This window comes from Stegostoma tigrinum, chromosome 4 (genome assembly GCF_030684315.1).
Source record: "Stegostoma tigrinum isolate sSteTig4 chromosome 4, sSteTig4.hap1, whole genome shotgun sequence".
NCBI lineage: Eukaryota > Metazoa > Chordata > Chondrichthyes > Orectolobiformes > Stegostomatidae > Stegostoma > Stegostoma tigrinum.
Genome location: NC_081357.1, coordinates 20,022,719 through 20,043,527, shown reverse-complemented (window position 1 = coordinate 20,043,527; position 20,809 = coordinate 20,022,719). Strand labels below are relative to the sequence as shown.

Below are 20,809 nucleotides of genomic sequence, written 5' to 3'. Positions count from 1 at the left end.
TGAGCCTTGTAGACCTTTGCCAAGACCTTTGCTGGGCCCAGTGCTCTTCTGAATCACAACATAAGGAGAGCAAGAGGGTTTAAAACTGAGTAGTGGAAATAATGGATTATTTGCGTGGGTTTCCTCGGATACTCTAGTTACCAACCATCGCCCAAAGGTTAGGTGGATTGGCCATGCTAAATTGCCTGTAGTGTCAGGGATGTGCAGACTAGGTGAATTAGCCATGAGCAATGCAGAGTTACAGGGTTAGGGTAGGAGCCTGGGTCTGGATGGGACACTCTGCAGAGGGTTGATGTGGGTTTGATGGGCCAAATGGCCTGTGTGAAAAGATGTGGTGCTATATCAAACTGTAGGGATAGGGTAAGAGGAAAATAGTATGAGAAATAACGGTCCAATGGATGGAAAGAAAAAACATAGGAATGCACCAACAATCAAAACTAGCTAGAGTCACACAGTCATTACAGCATGGGAATAGCCCCTTCAGTTCAACCCATCCATGCCAACCATGTTTCCCAAACTTGGTCCCATTTGGCTGCATTTGGCCCATATCCCTCTAAACCTTTCCTATTCATGTACCCATCCAGTTGCCGTTTAAATGTTCTGACTGCACCTGCATCTACCACTTCCTCTGGCAGTTCATTCCACACACAGATGTTAAAAAGATAACAAAAAGGCAGAACTAAACACTGTCTGAATGCACATAACATTCATGACAAAGTAAACAAAACAATTGACAGCGCACATGGAAGTAAATAAATGTTACCTGATCAGTATTATGGGGACATGGCTTCAGGAAGACCAGGATTGGCACCTGAATTTTGGGGGTTTTATGACGTTCAAGAAAAATAGGAAACGAGGTTTAGGTGGAGGGACTGTTAATTAGGGATGGCAACAGGTTGCTAATGGGTCAGGAGATTTGTTGGTGTTAATCTTACAAGATTTCTTAGATTCAGGAAAGGTTCCATTAGACTAGAAAGTAGCAAGCATATCCTTTCTATTGAAGATGAAAAAAGGCTGAAAACAGGAAACTATAGACCAGTTAACTCGACATCTGACATCGGGAAGGAGTTAGAATTGATTATTAAAAGTATTATAGCTACACACTTACAGAACAACGCAAGGAATTAGTTTATCAAAGGGAAATTATGTTTAACTAATTTGTTGGAGTTCTTTTAAGAAGTAATATATTCTTTGGATAAAGAGGAGCCTGTAGTCATTCTGCACCTAAATTTGCAAAAGGTGCCAAGTCAAAGTTATTACAGAAAATAAACATTCATGGTGTGGTGAGTAACACCTTAGCATGGTTATAACATTGGCTGTCAGAAAATAGAAAGTATGAATAAACAGGTTTTTGTCTGACTAGTAGGATGTAACAAGTGAAAAGCCACAAAGGCCTGTGCTGAGGCTCTAACTTTTTATAAGTTACATCAAGGACTTAGATGAGGGGAGCAAAGGCATGGTAGTTACATTTGAAATGACCAAGTAGGAAAACATTTTGTGAAGAAGACAGATGGAAGTTGCAAATAGATATAAAGGGTTTTAGTGAGTGGGTAAAAATTTGGAAATGGAACATAATATGGAAAACTATTAAATTATTCACTCTGAAAGAAGAATAAAGAAAGCAGAGTATTAATTAATTGGGAATGATTGCAGAATTCTGAGGAGCAAAGGGATCTAGATGTTCTGGGGCATTAGTCACAGTACGTTAATATGTGAGTACAGCATATGATCAGAAAGAGTTCTGGGGTTCATAGAGTCATTGAATCATACAGCATAGAAACAGATTCCTTGGACCAAGATAATAAAATGTGAGGCTGGATGAACACAGCAGGCCAAGCAGCATCTCAGGAGCACAAAAGCTGACGTTTCGGGCCTAGACCCTTCATCAGAGAGGGGGATGGGGGGAGGGAACTGGAATAAATAGGGAGAGAGGGGGAGGCGGACAGAAGATGGAGAGTAAAGAAGATAGGTGGAGAGAGTGTAGGTGGGGAGGTAGGGAGGGGATAGGTCAGTCCAGGGAAGACGGACAGGTCAAGGAGGTGGGATGAGGTTAGTAGGTAGCTGGGGGTGCGGCTTGGGGTGGGAGGAAGGGATGGGTGAGAGGAAGAACCGGTTAGGGAGGCAGAGACAGGTTGGACTGGTGTTGGGATGCAGTGGGTGGGGGGGAAGAGCTGGGCTGGTTGTGTGGTGCAGTGGGGGGAGGGGACGAACTGGGCTGGTTTAGGGATGCAGTAGGAGAAGGGGAGATTTTGAAACTGGTGAAGTCCACATTGATACCATATGGCTGCAGGGTTCCCAGGCGGAATACGAGTTGCTGTTCCTGCAACCTTCGGGTGGCATCATTGTGGCACTGCAGGAGGCCCATGATTGACATGTCATCTAGAGAATGGGAGGGGGAGTGGAAATGGTTTGCGACTGGGAGGTGCAGTTGTTTGTTGCGGATTGAGCGGAGGTGTTCTGCAAAGCGGTCCCCAAGCCTCCGCTTGGTTTCCCCAATGTAGAGGAAGCCACACCGGGTACAGTGGATGCAGTATACCACATTGGCAGATGTGCAGGTGAACCTCTGCTTAATGTGGAATGTCATCTTGGGGCCTGGGATGGGGGTGAGGGAGGAGGTGTGGGGACAAGTGTAGCATTTCCTGCGGTTGCAGGGGAAGGTGCCGGGTGTGGTGGGGTTGGAGGGCAGTGTGGAGCGAACAAGGGAGTCACGGAGAGAGTGGTCTCTCCGGAAAGCAGACAGGGGAGGGGATGGAAAAATGTCTTGGGTGGTGGGGTCGGATTGTAAATGGCGGAAGTGTCGGAGGATAATGCGTTGTATCCGGAGGTTGGTAGGGTGGTGTGTGAGAACGAGGGGGATCCTCTTGGGGCGGTTGTGGCGGGGGCGGGGTGTGAGGGATGTGTTGCGGGAAATATGGGAGACGCAGTCAAGGGCGTTCTCGATCACTGTGGGGGGAAAGTTGCGGTCCTTGAAGAACTTGGACATCTGGGATGTGCGGGAGTGGAATGTCTTATCGTGGGAGCAGATGCGGCGGAGGCGGAGGAATTGGGAATAGGGGATGGAATGACTTGGCCATGTTTCCCAAGTTTCCCAAACTAAACTAGACCCACGTGCCTGCATGTAGCTCATATATCTCTAAATTCTTCCTACTCATATATCTGTCTAAATGCCCTTTAAACGTTGTATCTGTCTTTCAGATGTATCTGTATCTGCAACTTCCTTTGGCAGTTCATTCCACTTATGAACCATCCTTTTTTGAAAATGTTGCCCCTCGCGTCCCTTTTAAATCTTTCTCCTCTCAGCTTGCCGAGTAGTTTTGAAGTCCTACCCTGGGGAAAAGACCTTTGTTCTTCACCTTGTCTACTCCCCCCATTATATTATAAACTTCTATAAAGTCATCCCTCACTCTTCCTGCCCTTTTCTTCATAAGAGGAAGTAAGGATGTTATGCTCCAGTTACACGTGGTAAAAAAGTAAGGATGTTATGCTCCAGTTACACGTGGCATTGGTGAGTCCACATCCTGAAAACTATGTTGGTCTATTCAATGTTGGTCTCCTTATTTGAGGAAGGTTATAAATCCATTAGAGGCTGTTCAGAGAAGATTTACTTGATAGATACCTGGAATAAGTGGGTTGTCCTATAAGGGTAGGTTGAGCAGTCTGGGTTTCTTTCCACCGGAGTTTAGAAGAACGAGAGGTGACCTCATTGAAGTGTACAAGATCCAAATCATTTTGTTAAGATGGACATGAATAGATATTTGCACTTATGGGTCAGTCCAAAACTAAAACGTACTGTTTTAAAATTAGGGGTCATGCTTTTAAGACAGATGTCTGATCGTTTTTACTGAGTGTTGTGTGACTTTGACCTTTACCTCAAAAGGTGGTAGAAGTGAGGTCATTGAATATTTTTAAGACAGAGATTGATGGCATAATGTTAAGCAGGGCTATCGAAGTTAATCAGGGATAAATGGGAATGTGGAATTTGAAGCACAAATATTAATGCTGATTAAACAGTGAATTGTGTTGATCCATATTGTTTGGAATAGTGCTAACTAATCTGTACTAATTTTATTGGCATTAATGTTGGGAGGAAACAAACAAATTATATTCAAACTGAAAAATCTAAGGGATTAAAAAGCCTAGTGGATGCTATATTTCTTTCTGATATTGATTTGTAAAGATTTTAACTGTAATAATGATTAATCTGACGCTTCAGATTGCTGTGCATTTGAGTTGATTTCTGTAGCTTGCCAAAATATGTATGTAGGTTGCTGATTTGTATTACGTTGGCTTTGAGTCAGAAGCTTGTTGACTGAAAGGATGTATCAGAGCTAGAGGTGATGTTCAGGATGACACAATACTGAGGTAATACATAGGCTGGTACAGTACAGGAACAGGCCCTTTATCTTTCCTTTGTTCATTCATGGGATGAGCATTTACAGCCCATCCCAATTGCCTGGAGGGCAGTTAAGAGTCAACCACATTGCTGATGGCAGTTTCCTTCCCTAAAGGACATTAGTGAACCAGATGGGATTTTCCTGACAATCAACAATAGATTCACGGTCATCATTAGATTCCAAATTCCTGATATTTATTGAATTCAAATTTCACCATCTACCATGGTGGGATTTGAACCCGGGTCCACAGAACATTACCTGGGTCTTTGAAATAACAGTTCAGCCATAATACTGCTACACCATTGCCTCCCTTTGGCCCACCATGTTGCACCAACCATGATATCATTCTAAACTAATCTCATCTGCCTGCACATAGTCTGTAGCCCTCTATTTCCTATTTATGTATCTGTCTAAATGCCTCTTGAACAATGCTATTGCATTTTGTACCTTCTCCAAAGCCTCCACATTCTTCCTATAGTGTGTCAACCAGAACTGCACACATTACTCCAAATGTGGCCTAAGTAAAGTTTTAAGCAGCTGCAACATGACTTGCCAACTTTTATACCCAATGACTTGACAATTGAAGGCAAGCATGCCATATGCCTTTGCTACCATCTTATCCTCTTGTGTTGCCACTTTCAGGGAGCTATGGACTGGAATCCCAAGATCTTTCTATATATCAATACTCATAAGGGTCTTGCCCTTCACTGTATACTTTTCTCTTATGTTTGACCTCCCAAAATTCACCACCTCACACTTGTCCAGATTAAACTTCATCTGCCATTTCTCTGCCCAACTTTTCAGCTGATCTATATCCTGCTGTATCCTTTCACAACCTTACTCACTATCCACAACTCCACGAATTTTCATGTGATCTGCCAACCTGCTACTCAGACCACCCACATTTTCACCCAAATCATTTTATATATAAAACAAATAACAGAAGTCCCAGCAATGATCCCAGTCAAAGACCTCCAGTCGGAAAAACACCCCTCCATAACTACACTCTGCCTTCTATGACCAAACTAACTTTGTATCCAACTTACCAGTTCAGGGTGGATCCCATGTGACTTAACCTTCAGGACGAGCCTACCATGAGGCACCTTGTCAAATGCAAATGTAATGTTCTGCTGTTGAGAGATAAACCTTCAGAAATATAGTTAGATACAGTTCTTGGTGTTAAAGGGATCAAGAGTATGGGAAGAAAGTGGGAACAGGGTACTGAGGTAGATGATGACCAGTGATCACAATGAATGAAAGAGCAGGGTCAAAGAATAGAATAGAATATCCTTTATGATCATGTGTACTCAAGTACAGAGGTACAAATGTACAGTGAGCAGTTTTACACAGTTGCCTCTATGTACCTAGGTATGATACTTTGATACAAAAAGAGGTACAAAAAAGAAAACAACTTGCATTACAGCTCTCAGTTGCTCCAAGGTAAATTTCCTCTGGGGCTACTTCCCTGCACCAGCTTCTGCTCCAGGATTTGATTCCCTGGGCCGGTCTCCGCTCTGGGAGTCGTTCCCCCATGCTGCCCTCCGCTCTGGGACACAATTCCCTGCACCGGGCTCTGTTCAAGGACTTGCTTCCAGGGCTCGCCAGCTCCTCCATTCCTCTCTGGATAGGTCCAAGTCAAAAATTGGGGAAAATGTACGAAAAAGGAGGTAAAAAGAGAGGGAAGAAAAGAAAAAGAATGGCTGGAGCAGAGGAGCTCTGGCTGGAACGTCTTACTCTGTCGCCATCTTGGTCATGTGAGCAAAAAGCCGAATGGCCTACTCCTGCTCTTATTTTCTCTGTTTCTATGAACCCTGGATGATGTCACTATATCTTCCTCTGGTCCATAAAACACCTGCTCACTGCCACTTTGTCTTTCTGCAAACTTTGTATCCACAACTTTTACCATTATAACTGCCTATGACTCAAACCTATTCCATGAGAATTTCAATTGAAATTCCACCCTCCTCATTTAAATAGTCTTGTAATTATAGGTATATCCAAAATAGTTAGAAGTTCTTGAACCAGTCGCTCATCATAACCTAAGATCCATACTCAATGCCACGTGCTGCTATATACATGCTCCTTACCTCCCCCTCCTGCAGGAGGGGCTCACTCTATCTCCAAGCTGTACTGGGCCACAGATAATGAAATGTGAGGCTGGATGAACACAGCAGCCCAGCAGCATCTCAGAACCACAAAAGCTGACGTTTCGGGCCTAGACCCTTCATCAGAGAGGGGGATGGGGTGAGGGTTCTGGAATAAATAGGGAGAGAGGGGGAGGCAGACCGAAGATGGAAAGAAAAGAAGATAGGTGGAGAGGAGAGTATAAGTGGGGAGGTAGGGAGGGGATAGATCAGTCCAGGGAAGACTGACAGGTCAAGGAGGTGGGATGCGGTTAGTAGGTAGGAGATGGAGGTTCGGCTTGGGGTGGGAGGAAGGGATGGGTGAGAGGAAGAGCCGGTTAGGGAGGCAGAGACAGGTTGGACTGGTTTTAGGATGCAGTGGGTGGAGGGGAAGAGCTGGGCTGGTTGTGTGGTGCAGTGGGGGGAGGGGACGAACTGGGCTGGTTTTGGGATGCGGTGGGGGAAGGGGAGATTTTGAAGCTGGTGAAGTCCACATTGATACCATTGGGCTGCAGGGTTCCCAAGCGGAATATGAGTTGCTGTTCCTGCAACCTTCGGGTGGCATCATTGTGGCACTGCAGGAGGCCCATGATGGACATGTCATCTAAAGAATGGGAGGGGGAGTGGAAATGGTTTGCGACTGGGAGGTGCAGTTGTTTATTGTGAATCGAGCGGAGGTGTTCTGCAAAGCGGTCCCCAAGCCTCTGCTTGGTTTCCCCAATGTAGAGGAAGCCACACTGGGTACAGTGGATGCAGTATACCACATTGGCAGATGTGCAGGTGAACCTCTGCTTAATGTGTAAAGTCATCTTTGGCCTGGGATAGGGGTGAGGGAGGAGGTGTGGGGACAAGTGTAGCATTTCCTGCGGTTGCAGGGGAAGGTGCCGGGTGTGGTGGGGTTGGAGGGCAGTGTGGAGCGAACAAGGGAGTCACGGAGAGAGTGGTCTCTCCGGAAAGCAGACAGGGGTGGGGATGGAAAAATGTCTTGGGTGGTGGGGTCGGATTGTAGATGGCGGAAGTGTCGGAGGATGATGCGTTGTATCCGGAGGTTGGTGGGGTGGTGTGTGAGAACAAGGGGGATCCTCTTTGGGCGGTTGTGGCAGGGGCGGGGTGTGAGGGATGTGTTGCGGGAAATGCGGGAGACGCGGTCAAGGGCGTTCTCGATCACTGTGGGGGGAAAGTTGCGGTCCTTGAAGAACTTGGACATCTGGGAAGTGCGGGAGTGGAATGCCTCATCGTGGGAGCAGATGCGGCGGAGGCGGAGGAATTGGGAATAGGGGATGGAATTTTTGCAGGAGGGTGGGTGGGAGGAGGTGTATTCTAGGTAGCTGTGGGAGTCGGTGGGCTTGAAATGGACATCAGTTACAAGCTGGTTGGCTTGAAATGGACATCAGTTACAAGCTGGTTGCCTGAGATGGAGACTGAGAGGTCCAGGAAGGTGAGGGATTTGCTGGAGATGGCCCAGGTGAACTGAAGGTTGGGGTGGAAGGTGTTCGTGAAGTGGATGAACTGTTCAAGCTCCTCTGGGGAACAAGGGGCAGCGCTGATACAGTCATCAATGTAACGGAGGAAGAGGTGGGGTTTGGGGCCTGTGTAGGTGTGGAAATCTACAAAGAGGCAGGCATAGCTGGGGCCCATGCGGGTGCCCATGGCCACCCCCTTAGTCTGTAGGAAGTGGGAGGAATCGAAAGAGAAGTTGTTAAGGGTGAGGACGAGTTCGGCTAGGCGGATGAGGGTGTTGGTGGAGGGGGACTGGTCGGGCCTGCGGGACAGGAAGAAGCGGAGGGCCTTGAGGCCATCTGCATGCGGAATACAGGTGTATAGGGACTGGACGTCCATGGTGAAAATGAGCTGTTAGGAGCCAGGGAATTGGAAGTCCTGGAGGAGGTGGAGGGCGTGGGTGGTGTATCGGACGTAGGTAGGGAGTTCCTGGACGAAAGGGGAGAAAATGGGCCACAGTTTACTTTCATATTTTGCTCGTTTGGCTCTTTTTTCCTTCAGATGTCATGATCAGAAGCTTCAACAACTCTTAGATACCAATCCCCTTCTGAATCCCAATCATACCAAATTCACTGAATGTATTTTTCAGAATCCTCTCTGATTCCTTTCTTTCCAATCTCTATGAGAAAATCTCAGAACAGGCCTTCACAACTTGGGCGAAAAGGCATTTCTCTGTACTGTATAATTCACATAATTTGATGTATTTCTATTTAATTGCTGAAAGCCCGCAATTCAATTAATTGCACGGCGTTTAGCTTTTCTTCATTCAGTTTCACCTCTGTACCCACTTCTGTGTTCAGAATGTATCTGCTACATCACACTCCCTTTCTTCCATCTTTAATATTTTCTCTCCACATTGACCCTTTCCTTGATCTCTCATTCTCTCTACATCATTTAATTGAGAGCTGTTGGTATGAGATTAGCTGTCTCTTTCTCACTCGATGACAAACTGTTGAGCTGGAGGAACACAGCAGGTCAGGCAGCATCTTAGGAGCACAAAAGCTGACGTTTTGGGCCTAGACCCTTCAATCTGAACCTTTATTAATATGAACACAGAATACAACAACCAGGGAGCAATGTTAAACTTGTATAAAATGCTGGTTCAGCTTCACCTAGGGTATCCCATCATGTTCTGGGTCTGTACTTTAGGAAATGTTTGAATACATTGGCAAGAGAGTAGAAAATATTCAGAAGAATGGCTCCAGGGAAGAGGAATACAATTATGCAGCTGGATTGGAGAAGCTGGGATGGTTTTCCATGGAGCAGAGAAGGTTGAGAGATGAATTGATCACGTTTACTCCTCTCCACCTATCTTCTCCTCTATCCATCTTCAATCCACCTGCCCCTTTCTCCCTATTTATTTCAGAACCCTCTCCCCATCCCCCTTTTCTGATGAAGGGTCTAGGCCCGAAGCCTCAGCTTTTGTGCTCCTAAGATGCTGCCTGGCCTGCTGTGTTCATCCAGCTCAATGCTTTGTTATCTTGGATTCTCCAGCATCTGCAGTTCCCATTGTCTCTTTCTCACTGTTCCCTTCATTCACTGTAACCCATTTCTCTCTGAATTTATTTATTTGGTTTTTTAATTCAGTCATGGGATGTGGGTGTTAACAGTTGGCCCAGCATATATTGCTAATATTGCCCTCGAGAAGGTGAGGGATTTGCTCTCTTCAATGTCTCAGTGGGCTCAGCCTCTGACATACTTCCGGGCAGTATATTTGCAGACACAAGCTATCAATTTGTGTGAAAAACCTTTTCTTGTCATGTCACTAATGCTACATTTTCAAATCGCTTTGAGCCTGGCCATTCTTTTCTTGATCCCTTTACAAGTTTTGCCCTATCTACTCTATTCAGATCCCTCTTGATTTAACAGGGAATTGGATAATTACCAGAAAAAGAAGTATGTGCAGGGTTGTTGGAGAAAGATGGGGAAGAGGCACAAGATAAATTGATCCTTCCTTGTGCCCGCATGAATAAGACAGTTGTTACTATTCAGTGATTCTATGAACTCTTCTGCAATTCCTTGAATAGTTTCGCAGAGTTTTTGTGCCTCCTAAATAGGCATATAGGTCTCAATTTAATACATCATCCAAAAAGCAACAACTACAACAACATAATAGCTCCCTTAGAGCTGCACCAAAGTGTCAGCTTGTATTATGTGACATCATGGAGTGAACCTTGAACCTATAACATTCTGATACAGAGGACAGCCTAATACTAGTGTGTCAAGAAATTACTGTCACTGATTTCAAAGAAAAATGACAATATACTCAGTTGAAATTTCTTGCTATCCACACTCAATGCCATGTGCTGCCTCAAACATGCTCCTGACCTCCCTCTCCTGCAGGAGGGGCTCATTCTATCTCCAAGCTGTACTGGGCCACAGTCTACTTTCATATTTTGCGCGTTTGGCTCTTTTTTCCTTCAGATGTCATGATCACAAGCTTCAACAACACTTGGATACCAATCCCCTTCTGGATTTTTCTCCCCTTCTGAATCCCAATTTGTTCAAATTCCAAATTCACTGCATGTATTTTTCAGGATCCTCTCTGATCCCTTTCTTTCCAACCTCTACGAGAAAATCTCAGAAAAAGCATATGCAACTTGGGCCAAATAGCCTTTTACTGTACTGTATAATTCACATAATTTGATGTATTTCTACTTAATTCCTGAATGCGTCCCTTTCAATTCTCCCAACACTACCCAAACTCTGGACCCTCTTGCTCTCAGATTCCTGATCCTGCCCATCCACCACGACTACCCTGAAGCCACTACTCCCCATGCAGCCCCTATCCCACACACCATCTTCCCCCACCTCCATGCTCCCATGTCATCCGCTCCCCCACTACTCCCAGCCCCCACACTCTCAACAATTCCCTCACTGTTGGCACATGTGAACCTTGCCTGCTTCTTCTCCAATCAGGTCCTTTGTCTCCCACATTTGTTCATGATAGGCTTATTAATGAACCTATCTGTTGCAAGCACAGGGGAAAAGCAGCTTGTAATTGGAAGAGCAGCCCATCATCATTGCCAGTCAACCTGACATTTCTTCAGTTGGTTGTTGTGATGAGTGAATTTTTGCAGATCGTTGGTGGATTTGTGTGACAGGTGTTTTTTATTCACTCACGGGATGCAGGCATTCCTGGCTGGGCAGCATTTATTGCCGTCCCTAGTCACCCTTGAGAAGGTAGTGGTGAGTGGCAGTCCATGTGCTGGATGTTGATCCACGATACCTTTAGAGAGGGAAATCCAGGATTATCACTCAGTGACACTGAAGTAATGGCGATATAGTTCCAAGTCATAAAGGTGAGTGGCTTTGGGGGGAGTGTTCAGGTGGTGGTGTTCCCATTTAGCTGCTGCCTTTGTCCATCTCGATGTTAAAGGCCATGGGTTTGGAAGGTGCTGTCTAAGGATCTTTAGTGAACTTCTGTAGTACATCTTGTGGATAATACACATGGCTGCTTCTGAACATTGGTGATGGAGGGAGAGGATGCTTGTTGATGTGTGAGTTGATTGTTCTGGATGTTGTCAAGCTTCTTGAGTGTTGTTAGGGTTCCATGTATCCAGCCAAGTGGGGAATATTCCATCACACTCCTGACTTGTGCCTTGTAGATAGTGGACAGGGTTTGGGAAGTCAGGAGGTGCGTTACTCGCTGCCATATTCCTAGCCTCTGACTTGCTCTTATAGCCACTGTATGTATGTGATGAGTCCAGGTGACTTTTGGGTCAATGGTAATTGAATGTTGAGGGGCAGTGGTTAGCTTTTGCTTTTGGAGATCATCATTGCCTGGCATTTGTGGGCACAAATGTTACCTGCCACTTGTGCTGATCATTGAGCAATCATCAGCGAACATCCCTACTTCTGACTTTATGATGGAGCAACTGAAGATGGTTGGACCTAGGACATTACCTTAAGGACCTCCTGCAGAGACATTCTGGAGCTGAAATGACTGACCTCCAGCAACCACAACCATTTTCGAATGTGCCAGATATGACTTTAACCAGTGGAGTGTATTTCTCCCGTTGCTCTACCCATTGATTTCATTTTTGCGGGGGCTCTTTGGTGCGACGCTCAGTTGTATGCAACTTTGATGACAAGAGCTGTACTCTTACCTCATCTCTAGATTTCAACTCTTTTATCCATGTCTGAACCAAAGCTGTAAAGAGGTCAAGGGCTGAGGGGCCCTGGCAGAACCCAAACTCTATCACCCCATTTGCCTTGCCAATGTCAAACATTGCTTAGAACAGAAGCTACTGTAAGTATTTATTTTAAAACTCTGGCTTACATTTTTTTATAAGTAGTAGCATGCAAATGTAAATACTATGAAAATCTTCTACTGGAACCTCCTTCAACACTAACTGTACAGATTAGGTTTCAAGGTTAGGATCTTCAGATTATTATCACTCAGTTGCTTGCTGGAAAAATCTTGCAGGAATTAACCATGGGAGACGTTGTAATTTCTTTTTACTGGGTATTCAAAAATTGTAGAAGGCTTTAAATAGTAGCACCACAGTAAAGATACTGGTTCTAATATAGTGTAATCTGATTGCCCTTTAAGTACAGTCCTCATTCTCTGGTTTCTTATGAAACAGCATGGAAAGAAAGAATTAACTTGTATGGTCCTTCAAATAATTTCAGGACATTCCAGAGTGCTTTACAGCTAATCAAGTACTAATTGAAGTGTAGAGTTGCTGCATGGATTGGCTAGAAAGGCTTCATCTGTATTTATCACTGTGATCTCCCACAAAACAACGTGGAACGGAATGTGCCTAACTGAATGCAGCAGTTGGATCAAAATGCAAAGTGGAATATGGGTAGTCCCAACAGACAATGTATGACTAAACCAGAAAAATTAATGTCTGATTCTCCTAGAGTTTTTATTCCTGAAGTAGGAAAGCAGGAATATTCCAAATATCATTAATTTTCTTCCTCAGTTTGTAGAAATCTCTGATAAAGTACTGCAAGAACAAAATATATCTGCTATGTTAAAAAAAATCCAGTACAATTCTATTTATACAGCTTCTGCTTCAGCTCTGGCTGAGTCTGCACCACAAACTAATGTCTGTATTTACTGAAACGTAAGGAACATTGGCTGAAATTCCTGATGGCCAGATAGTCTTTGCACCAGCATAGACTGGAGTTGAACATCAGGACCTGAAGATTCCCAGAGGCAGCAGACACTATGGGAATTGCCTTGTCAACTGAAGGCTCTCATGTGCAATTCCCCTCTATCTGGATTCCTCTGAGAAAGGTCCCTTAAAATCCCTTGATTTTGGAGGGTTGGTTTCTGTCAGCAGTTATTGAGGAAAAATTTGACAATTAAAAACTTAGCCTAAAATCTGGGTAAAATCTAAGATGACCACTCCTCCTCCCCCCAATTTACTGCACGTACCTCCAAATGCACCTCCCCCATGGCACAATTTCATTGGCATCAGAGCACTCTATTTCCTTCATATATGCTGTTGATGAAGCATCTGTGTAAAATTTCCTCTTCCAGGCAAATGGATAATCCTTAAATTGTACAGCTGGTGTATTAAGCTGCATCAAAACAACAATGAGTCTTGTCCTGAAATTTTTGCAAAAAAATTAATGATTTGTGATCCATATAAATAACAATTCCTTTCATGTTGCTGGTGATTGATACAGTTGTCAGCACCGCATTCATGTAATGATACTTTGACATTGTTGCATCCATTCAAATTTTCTGCGTTCCTTTAACAAATTCGTCAGAGGATCCATGAAAGTGCTGAAGTTCGGAAAAATCTTGTAATGAAATCCAATGTTGGAAAATTTCACATTTTGAGCTAATTCCACGAAAATCCAAAATAGCCCTTACTTTCAGTTCTCTTAGCACTATTTGGACACTTGGCTCAAATGAATCACTTCTGCTTGGCAAATTCACTCAGCCAAATTTACAGCCAGCAACTGATCAAACCGTTTAGTCAACGGTGTAAATGTTTGATTGAATACAACTGAGCTGTCTATGTGAATCATGCAGTTACACAGTCTTCCAATAACTTAATTAATCCATCTTTTGAATGTTGCTGGTACAGTTTACATTCCAAACAACATGACTTTGCATTGATAAAGTCCATATGGTGTGACAAATGCTAATATTTCTTTGGTCATTGGAGGTTGCCACTATCCTTTGGATGATCAAATTTGGTGATCCACCCTGTTCACAGTAAATTAGGTCATTATTCTCTGAATGCAATCCACCAATCAAGGAATAGGATATGAATCTGCTTTCATTACTGCATTGACTTTGCAATAATGATTTCAGAAGCTTAGTGACTCATCCAGTTTCAGCATTATCAAGATCGTTGAGCCCCTGCTACTATGACTTGGATCAGTAGTATTATTTTCCATCATGGAGTTTAATCCTTTCCTCACCATATCCAGACTGTGTACATTAACATGATGAACAACCAAGGACATTTTTCCTGGCCTATTCCTAAAAATTAACTCATGATTATGTAATAGTCTCTGTAAGTCAAAATAGTTTTTTTTCTGGGAGATATCATGCTACCTAATCTCTAAAGTATCTCTAGTTACCTAATCCAATTGTTAGAGGATGTTTATTTAACATATTAACACGACACACTCACAGACATTGTCTTGTCTGGAGTATTCACTACATAAATTCACGGAGCACAGTACAGTATACACTACAGCAAAGTAAAAAGTCTCTCAGCCCATTGAGTATGCACCAGTCAAAAATAATGACCTAATTTACTTCTATATTCTAGCATGTGGCCCATAGCCTTGTGTGCCTTGCTATTGCAAGTGTACATCCAAATATTTCTTAATTATGAGTGCTTCTGCCTCTACCACCCTGATAGCAGTGCGTTCCAGATGCCCACCATATCCATGTTTCCTCACATTCTTCCTAAACCTTCTACCACTTACCTTAAATTGATGCCCCTGATCATTGATCCCACCTCCAATTACTTCCTGTCTACCCCGTCTACATCCCACATCATCTTATACATCTCAATCATGCTCTCCATTCATGTCTGAAACTCTCCAGACCAAGCAACATTCTAGTAAATTTCCTCTCCAGTGCTATCACATCCTTCCTGTAATGTGGATTCCAGGACTGCAAACAATCCTCTAGTCGTGGTCTAACCATTGTTTTATACAGTTCCAGCAACACCTCCCTGCTCTTAAATTCTACACCTTGACTAATAAAGGCATCTATCCCACATGCCTTCTTAGCCACTTTGTCTACCTTTGATACTACCTTGAGGGGTGGGTGGACATGCACACCAATGCTTCTCCGTTCAACAGTGCTTCTAAGTGTCCTACTGTTCATTATGTATTCCCTTGCCTTCTTTGTCCTGCCTAAGTGCATCACCTCAAATGTATCTGAATTGAATTCCATTTGCCAATGATTAGCCTCTCTGACCAGCCTGGCTATATTCTCCTGTAATTTAAGGTTATTTTCCTCATTATTTACCACCTCACCAATTTTCATATCATCCATGAGCTTACTGATTGACACTCCTATATTCAAATCTAGTCATTAAGATATACCAGCAACAGTAAGGGCCCCAACACTGATCTCTGCAGAACCCCACTGGACACAGGCTCCAGTCACAAAATACCCTTCAATTATCACCCTCTACAACCTGCCACTCAGGAAATTCTAGATCCAATTTGCCAAATTTCCTTGAATCCCATGTGTTCTTACTTTCACTAAAGAAGCTGTGCCAAGGTACCTTTGTACCTAAATTGGCACTGTAAGTGGCAATGTATAAACTTTTCACTGTACCCACTGAGTATATGTGACTATAAGGGCCAATTCTAATTCTAATGCTACTAATAATAATGAAGTGCCAAATCCAAATTGTTCTATTTTAATAGAGCTAATTAAGCCTTAACAAATATTTCGTGTTACAGGCATCAACTGTCTCTCAGCTGGCAGCAGACTTCTGTGTTGGAACATTGTGAATTCAAGCAGCAAGTACCACCACTTCTTCAAGGGTAACCTGACAGAAATGGATAATAAATGGTGACCATGCCAATATCACCAACACTCTGAAGATGAAGAGATGACAACTCACAGAATTCTCAACAACCCAAATAAATGCTTATTTTCATTCAATCTCTTTAGTGGAGAAAAATGAGTTGTCCATCCTATCTCTTTTCACAAATTCCTAAACAAAATGTAACACATTTGATTGTTTTTTTTCTGTAGGATATTTTTCCATCCTTTTCTTTTACTGAGAATTTCTGACAGTGGACTTTGCAAAAACAAATATCACTAGTAACCTCTTGATCAGAGGCAAAATCTGAAGAAGAATCATTGAATAACTCTGTAAATTTCTGTCAAATGGAGATATATTGGGCTGGGTAGTCTTCTTCTGCAACATAACACATCTGTGATTTTTGTGAAGTTGATTTAACTATTTCTTCAGCATACACTGTATGCAAAAAAAATTTGCATTTCTATAGCATCCTTCAAGGCCTCAGATAATCCTAAAACTTTGCAACTAAATAAGTACTTTTGTAGTGTAGACATTGCTGTAAATGGGAAGGATAAGCTGTAAAGGGTCTCATAAATGGCAATAACATCCTGGTAATCTGTTTCATGATAAAGGGCAAAAATTGGCTAAGGTACATGCTTACTATTTTAATACTTAATTATTGAACATTTACCATTTTTAACATTTTAAACTAATGTCTACATGTGTACTCTCACACCTATAGGGATAAATGCTTGTATCCAACAATTCACAACAATTATTCATGACTTATACAAGGGAACTAAAGGTAAATAAATCCAAATTGGCAGATGAGACAAAGCTCGTTGGGAGGGTGAACTGTGAGGTGAATGCAGAGATGCTTTAGTACGATGTGGACAGGTTGAGCAACTGGGCAGATGCAGTATAATGTAGACAAATGTAAGGTTATCCACTTTGATAGCAAAAAACAAAAAGACAGATTATTTTCTGAATGGTGATAGATTTGGAAAGGGGGAGGTACATTGAAACTCGGGTGTCCTTGTTACAGGAGTTGCTGAAAGTAAGCATGTAGATGCAACCATCAGTGAAGAAGGCAAATGGTAGTATGCTGGCTGACCTCTCTGATGAAGGGTCTTGGCCCAAAACGTCAGCTTTTGTGCTCCTGAGATGCTGCTTGGCCTGCTGTGTTCATCCAGCTCCACACTTTGTTATCCTGGCCTTCATAGTGATAGGATTCAAGTATAGGAGTCGGGATATCTTACTGTATTCGTACTAAGCCTTGGTCAGACTTTGAGCATTGCATACAGTTTTGATCTCCTTATCTGAGGAAGGACACCCTGGATGTGGAGGGACTGTAGTCTAAGTCTACCAAACTGAATCCTGGGATAGCAGGACTGACAAATGTAGAAAGATTGGCTCAATTATGACTACATTCACTGGATTTTAGAAGAACGAGGGGGGATCACATGGAAACCCATTAAATACAAACAGGATTAGACAGGGTAAATGATGACAGGGAAGTCTTGAAACAGCAGTCACAATCTAAGGATATAAGGTCGGCTATTTTGGACTGAAATGAGGTGAAATTTCTTCAATCAGAAATTGGTGAGCCTGTGAAATACTCTGTCACAAAAAGACAGATGATGCCAAACCATTGAATGTTTTCAAGAAGGAGTTAGATATAGTTCTTGGAGCTAAAGGGATCAGATGATTTGGGGAGAAAGCAGGAACAGGGTACTGAATGATCAGCCATGCTCATATTGAATGGTGGAGCAGGCTCATAGTACTGAATGGCCAACTGCTGGTCCTATTCTGTTTCTGTGTTTATGACTGTTTTATAAGTTGTATGCCCATTCTTGACAAATCATTCAAAAAAATTGTTGAGAGAACAACAAAGAGAAAAGCTGGATCATGTGGCTGGATCAAGCAATATTGCCAAACACATGCAACTTTTCCACTTCCCTTTTAAATGTGAAAGGATGTTTTGGGGAGAGAAAAAGCACTGAGGTGGGAAGATGTGAAATATAGACTCTACACATGAGAAGCACCATACTTAAAATACTCTCTCATTCATCTCTCAAAATCTGATGAATGCCATTAAAATACTTGTCATTCCTAACACGTTAATCTGTGAATGGTGTATTAATTCCTTATCCATGGAATCATGCACCCATTCAGTCCTACACAATAAGGTTTTATGTCCTTAGCACAAAGCTCAGAAAGCAGTCCCATTTCGGACACTTATTGTAGTCTCTAGCTCAATAATATTTTCATATTATTGAAAATGTTGAAATTCCAGACATAGAAACAAAACTCTTTAATTGTGATGTAACCTTTCTTTATTCATGAACCACTGCTGATAAGGTGCTTAGAGGTAGGTATTGTACTTAAGACATTTTTTGATAAGGTTACAGGGATAATTATAAGTTTGAAGGCAAGACAAATAAATACATGTGGAGAAAAGAAAGTTTTTAGCAATTTGAGTTGATAAAACATAGTGGGAGGTTGCAAAAAGCATTGACGTTAGGACAGATTAAGTGGATTGAATAGGGAACAAAATGTTGCAGAGAAGATTCACAGGCTGAAATGGGTAAAGGCAGGACTGTCCTATGAGGAGAAATTAATTCAAGAAGTGATACAGAGTTGAAAGGCATTGAATCTGTGTCAGTAGGGTTGAGGACCTGCAAAGGAAAAATGACCCTGATGGGAGTTAAGTACAGGCCTCCTGGCAGTAGTCGGGATGTGGGGAAGTAAATGAATCAGCAGATGGAAAAGGTATGTAAGAAAGGTACAATTACAATAATCATGGAGGACTTCAGTATGCAGGCAGAATAGGAAAATCAAGTTGGTAGCAATCCCGAGAAAAGGAATTTGTGGAATGTCTACAAGATGGTTTTTTGGAGCAGCGGTTTTTTGGTAAAATCCACTACGGAACAGTCAGTTGTGGATTTGGTGATGTGTAATGAGATAGATTTGATTAGGGAACTTAAGGTGAAAGAACCCTATGGGGAAGTGACCATTATATGATAGAATTCATCCTGCAGTTTGAGAGGGAGAAAGTGGAATCAGATGTAATGGTATTACAATTGAAGATAATTATACCTACAATTAAAGACGACTACAAAGACATGAGGGAGGAGCTGTCTAGCATTGATTGGAAGGGGATCCTAGCAGGGAAGACAGTGGAGCAGCAATAGCAGGAGTCTCTGGGGGTAATTCAGGAGGCACAGCAGAAATTCATCCAAAGGAAGAGGGAACATATTAAGGGAAGGATGAGGCAACCATGGCTGACAAGGGAAGTCAGGGACAGCATAAAAGCAAAATAAAAATGTAGGAAGCCAGAGGATTGGAAAGCCTTTAAAAACCAGCAGAAGATAATTAAAAAAGCAATGCTTGGAGGGAGGCTGGGGTTGGGAGGTGGGGGAGCGGAATGAAATACAAGAGTAAGCTAGCCTGTGATATATACGAACTTTGCAAGTTTCTTTTGTTACACAAAAGGGAAGAGAGAGGCAAGAGTGGACATTGGACCATTGGAAAATGAGGCTAGGGAAGTCGTAATAGGGAACAAATAAATGGCAGAGAAACTGAAAGGTACCTTGCATCAATTTTCACAGTGGAAGACACCAGCAGCATATCAGAACTTCAGGGTAGTCAGGGGGCACAGTTGAGTGTAGTGGCCAACACTAAAGAGAAGGTGCTAGGGAAGCTGAAAGGTCAGTAGGCAGATAAATCAACTGGACTATACCCCTGGGTTCTGATGGTAAAATGTGACGAGATTGTAGAGATATTGGTGGTGATCTTTCAAGAATCACTGGAATCAGGGAGGATCCCAGAGAACTGGAAAATGGCTAATGTAACACCCCAGTTTAAGAAGGGAAGGAGGCAAAAGACAGGAAAGTATAGTTCAGTTAGTCCAATCTTGATTGTTGGAAAGATTTTAGAGTTTAAGGATGAGATTGCGGAGTACTTGGAAATGCCTGGTTAAATAAAAAGGGCTGAGTCTGCATGGCTATGTCAAGGGGAGGTCATGCCTGACAAATCTGAATTCTTTAAGGAGGTAACCAGTAAATTAGACAAAGGACAGCCAGCGGACTTGATCTATTTGGATTTTGAGAAGGCCTTTGCCACACTGGAGTTTGCCAGGTAACAGCCCATTATGTTAGGGGCAAGATACTGGCATGGACAGAGGATTGGCTTACTGGCAGAAGGGATGAAGGGGTCTTTTTCAAGATGGCAGATGGTCACTAGTGGAATTCTGCAGGGGTCAGTGTTGGGACCAAAACTATTCACATTATACATTAATGATCTGGACGAAGGAGCTGAGTTGCTAAGTTGGCAGATGACACAAAGATGCATGGAAGGACACATAGTGTTGAGGAAGAGACAAGGCTACGTAAGTATTTGGAAGGCTAGGAGTGCGGGCAAATAAACAGTAGATGGAATACAATTTGGGAACGTAGGACGAATGCAGGCATAGACTATTTTGTAAATGGGGAAGGCTTTGGAAGTCTGAAGCTCAGAGGGATTTGGAATCATAGTTCAGGATTTTATTAAGTTTAATATGCAGGTTCAGTTGGCAGTTCGGAAGGCAAATGCAAAGTTAGCATTCATTAAAAAAAAGGGCAAGAATATAGGATAGGGAATGAATTGTTGAGGCTGTATAAGATTCTGATCAGACCACATTTGGAATATTGTGAGCAGTTTTGGGTCCCGCATGTAAGGAAGGATGTGTTGGGGTCGGATGAGTTCCAGAGGAGTTATGCAAAATTGATCCTGGGGATGAAGGACTTGTCGTCTGAAGAGCAGTTGAGGACTCTGCGTCTGTAGT

At 42.9% G+C, this 20,809-nt stretch overlaps 1 protein-coding gene across 1 annotated transcript in view; it reads left to right on the top strand.

Annotated features, from left to right (window-relative positions):
- The window catches only part of LOC125452241 (fibulin-7), an 81,154-nt gene extending 65,116 nt beyond the window's left edge, over positions 1 to 16,038 (top strand). Inside the window, exon 9 of the mRNA XM_059645725.1 lies at positions 15,917 to 16,038. Within this exon, the coding sequence (XP_059501708.1) occupies positions 15,917 to 16,032 (116 nt within the window). The 3' untranslated portion in view covers positions 16,033 to 16,038. The remainder of the gene's footprint in view (positions 1 to 15,916) is intronic.
- The last annotated feature ends 4,771 nt before the right edge of the window (positions 16,039 to 20,809 follow it).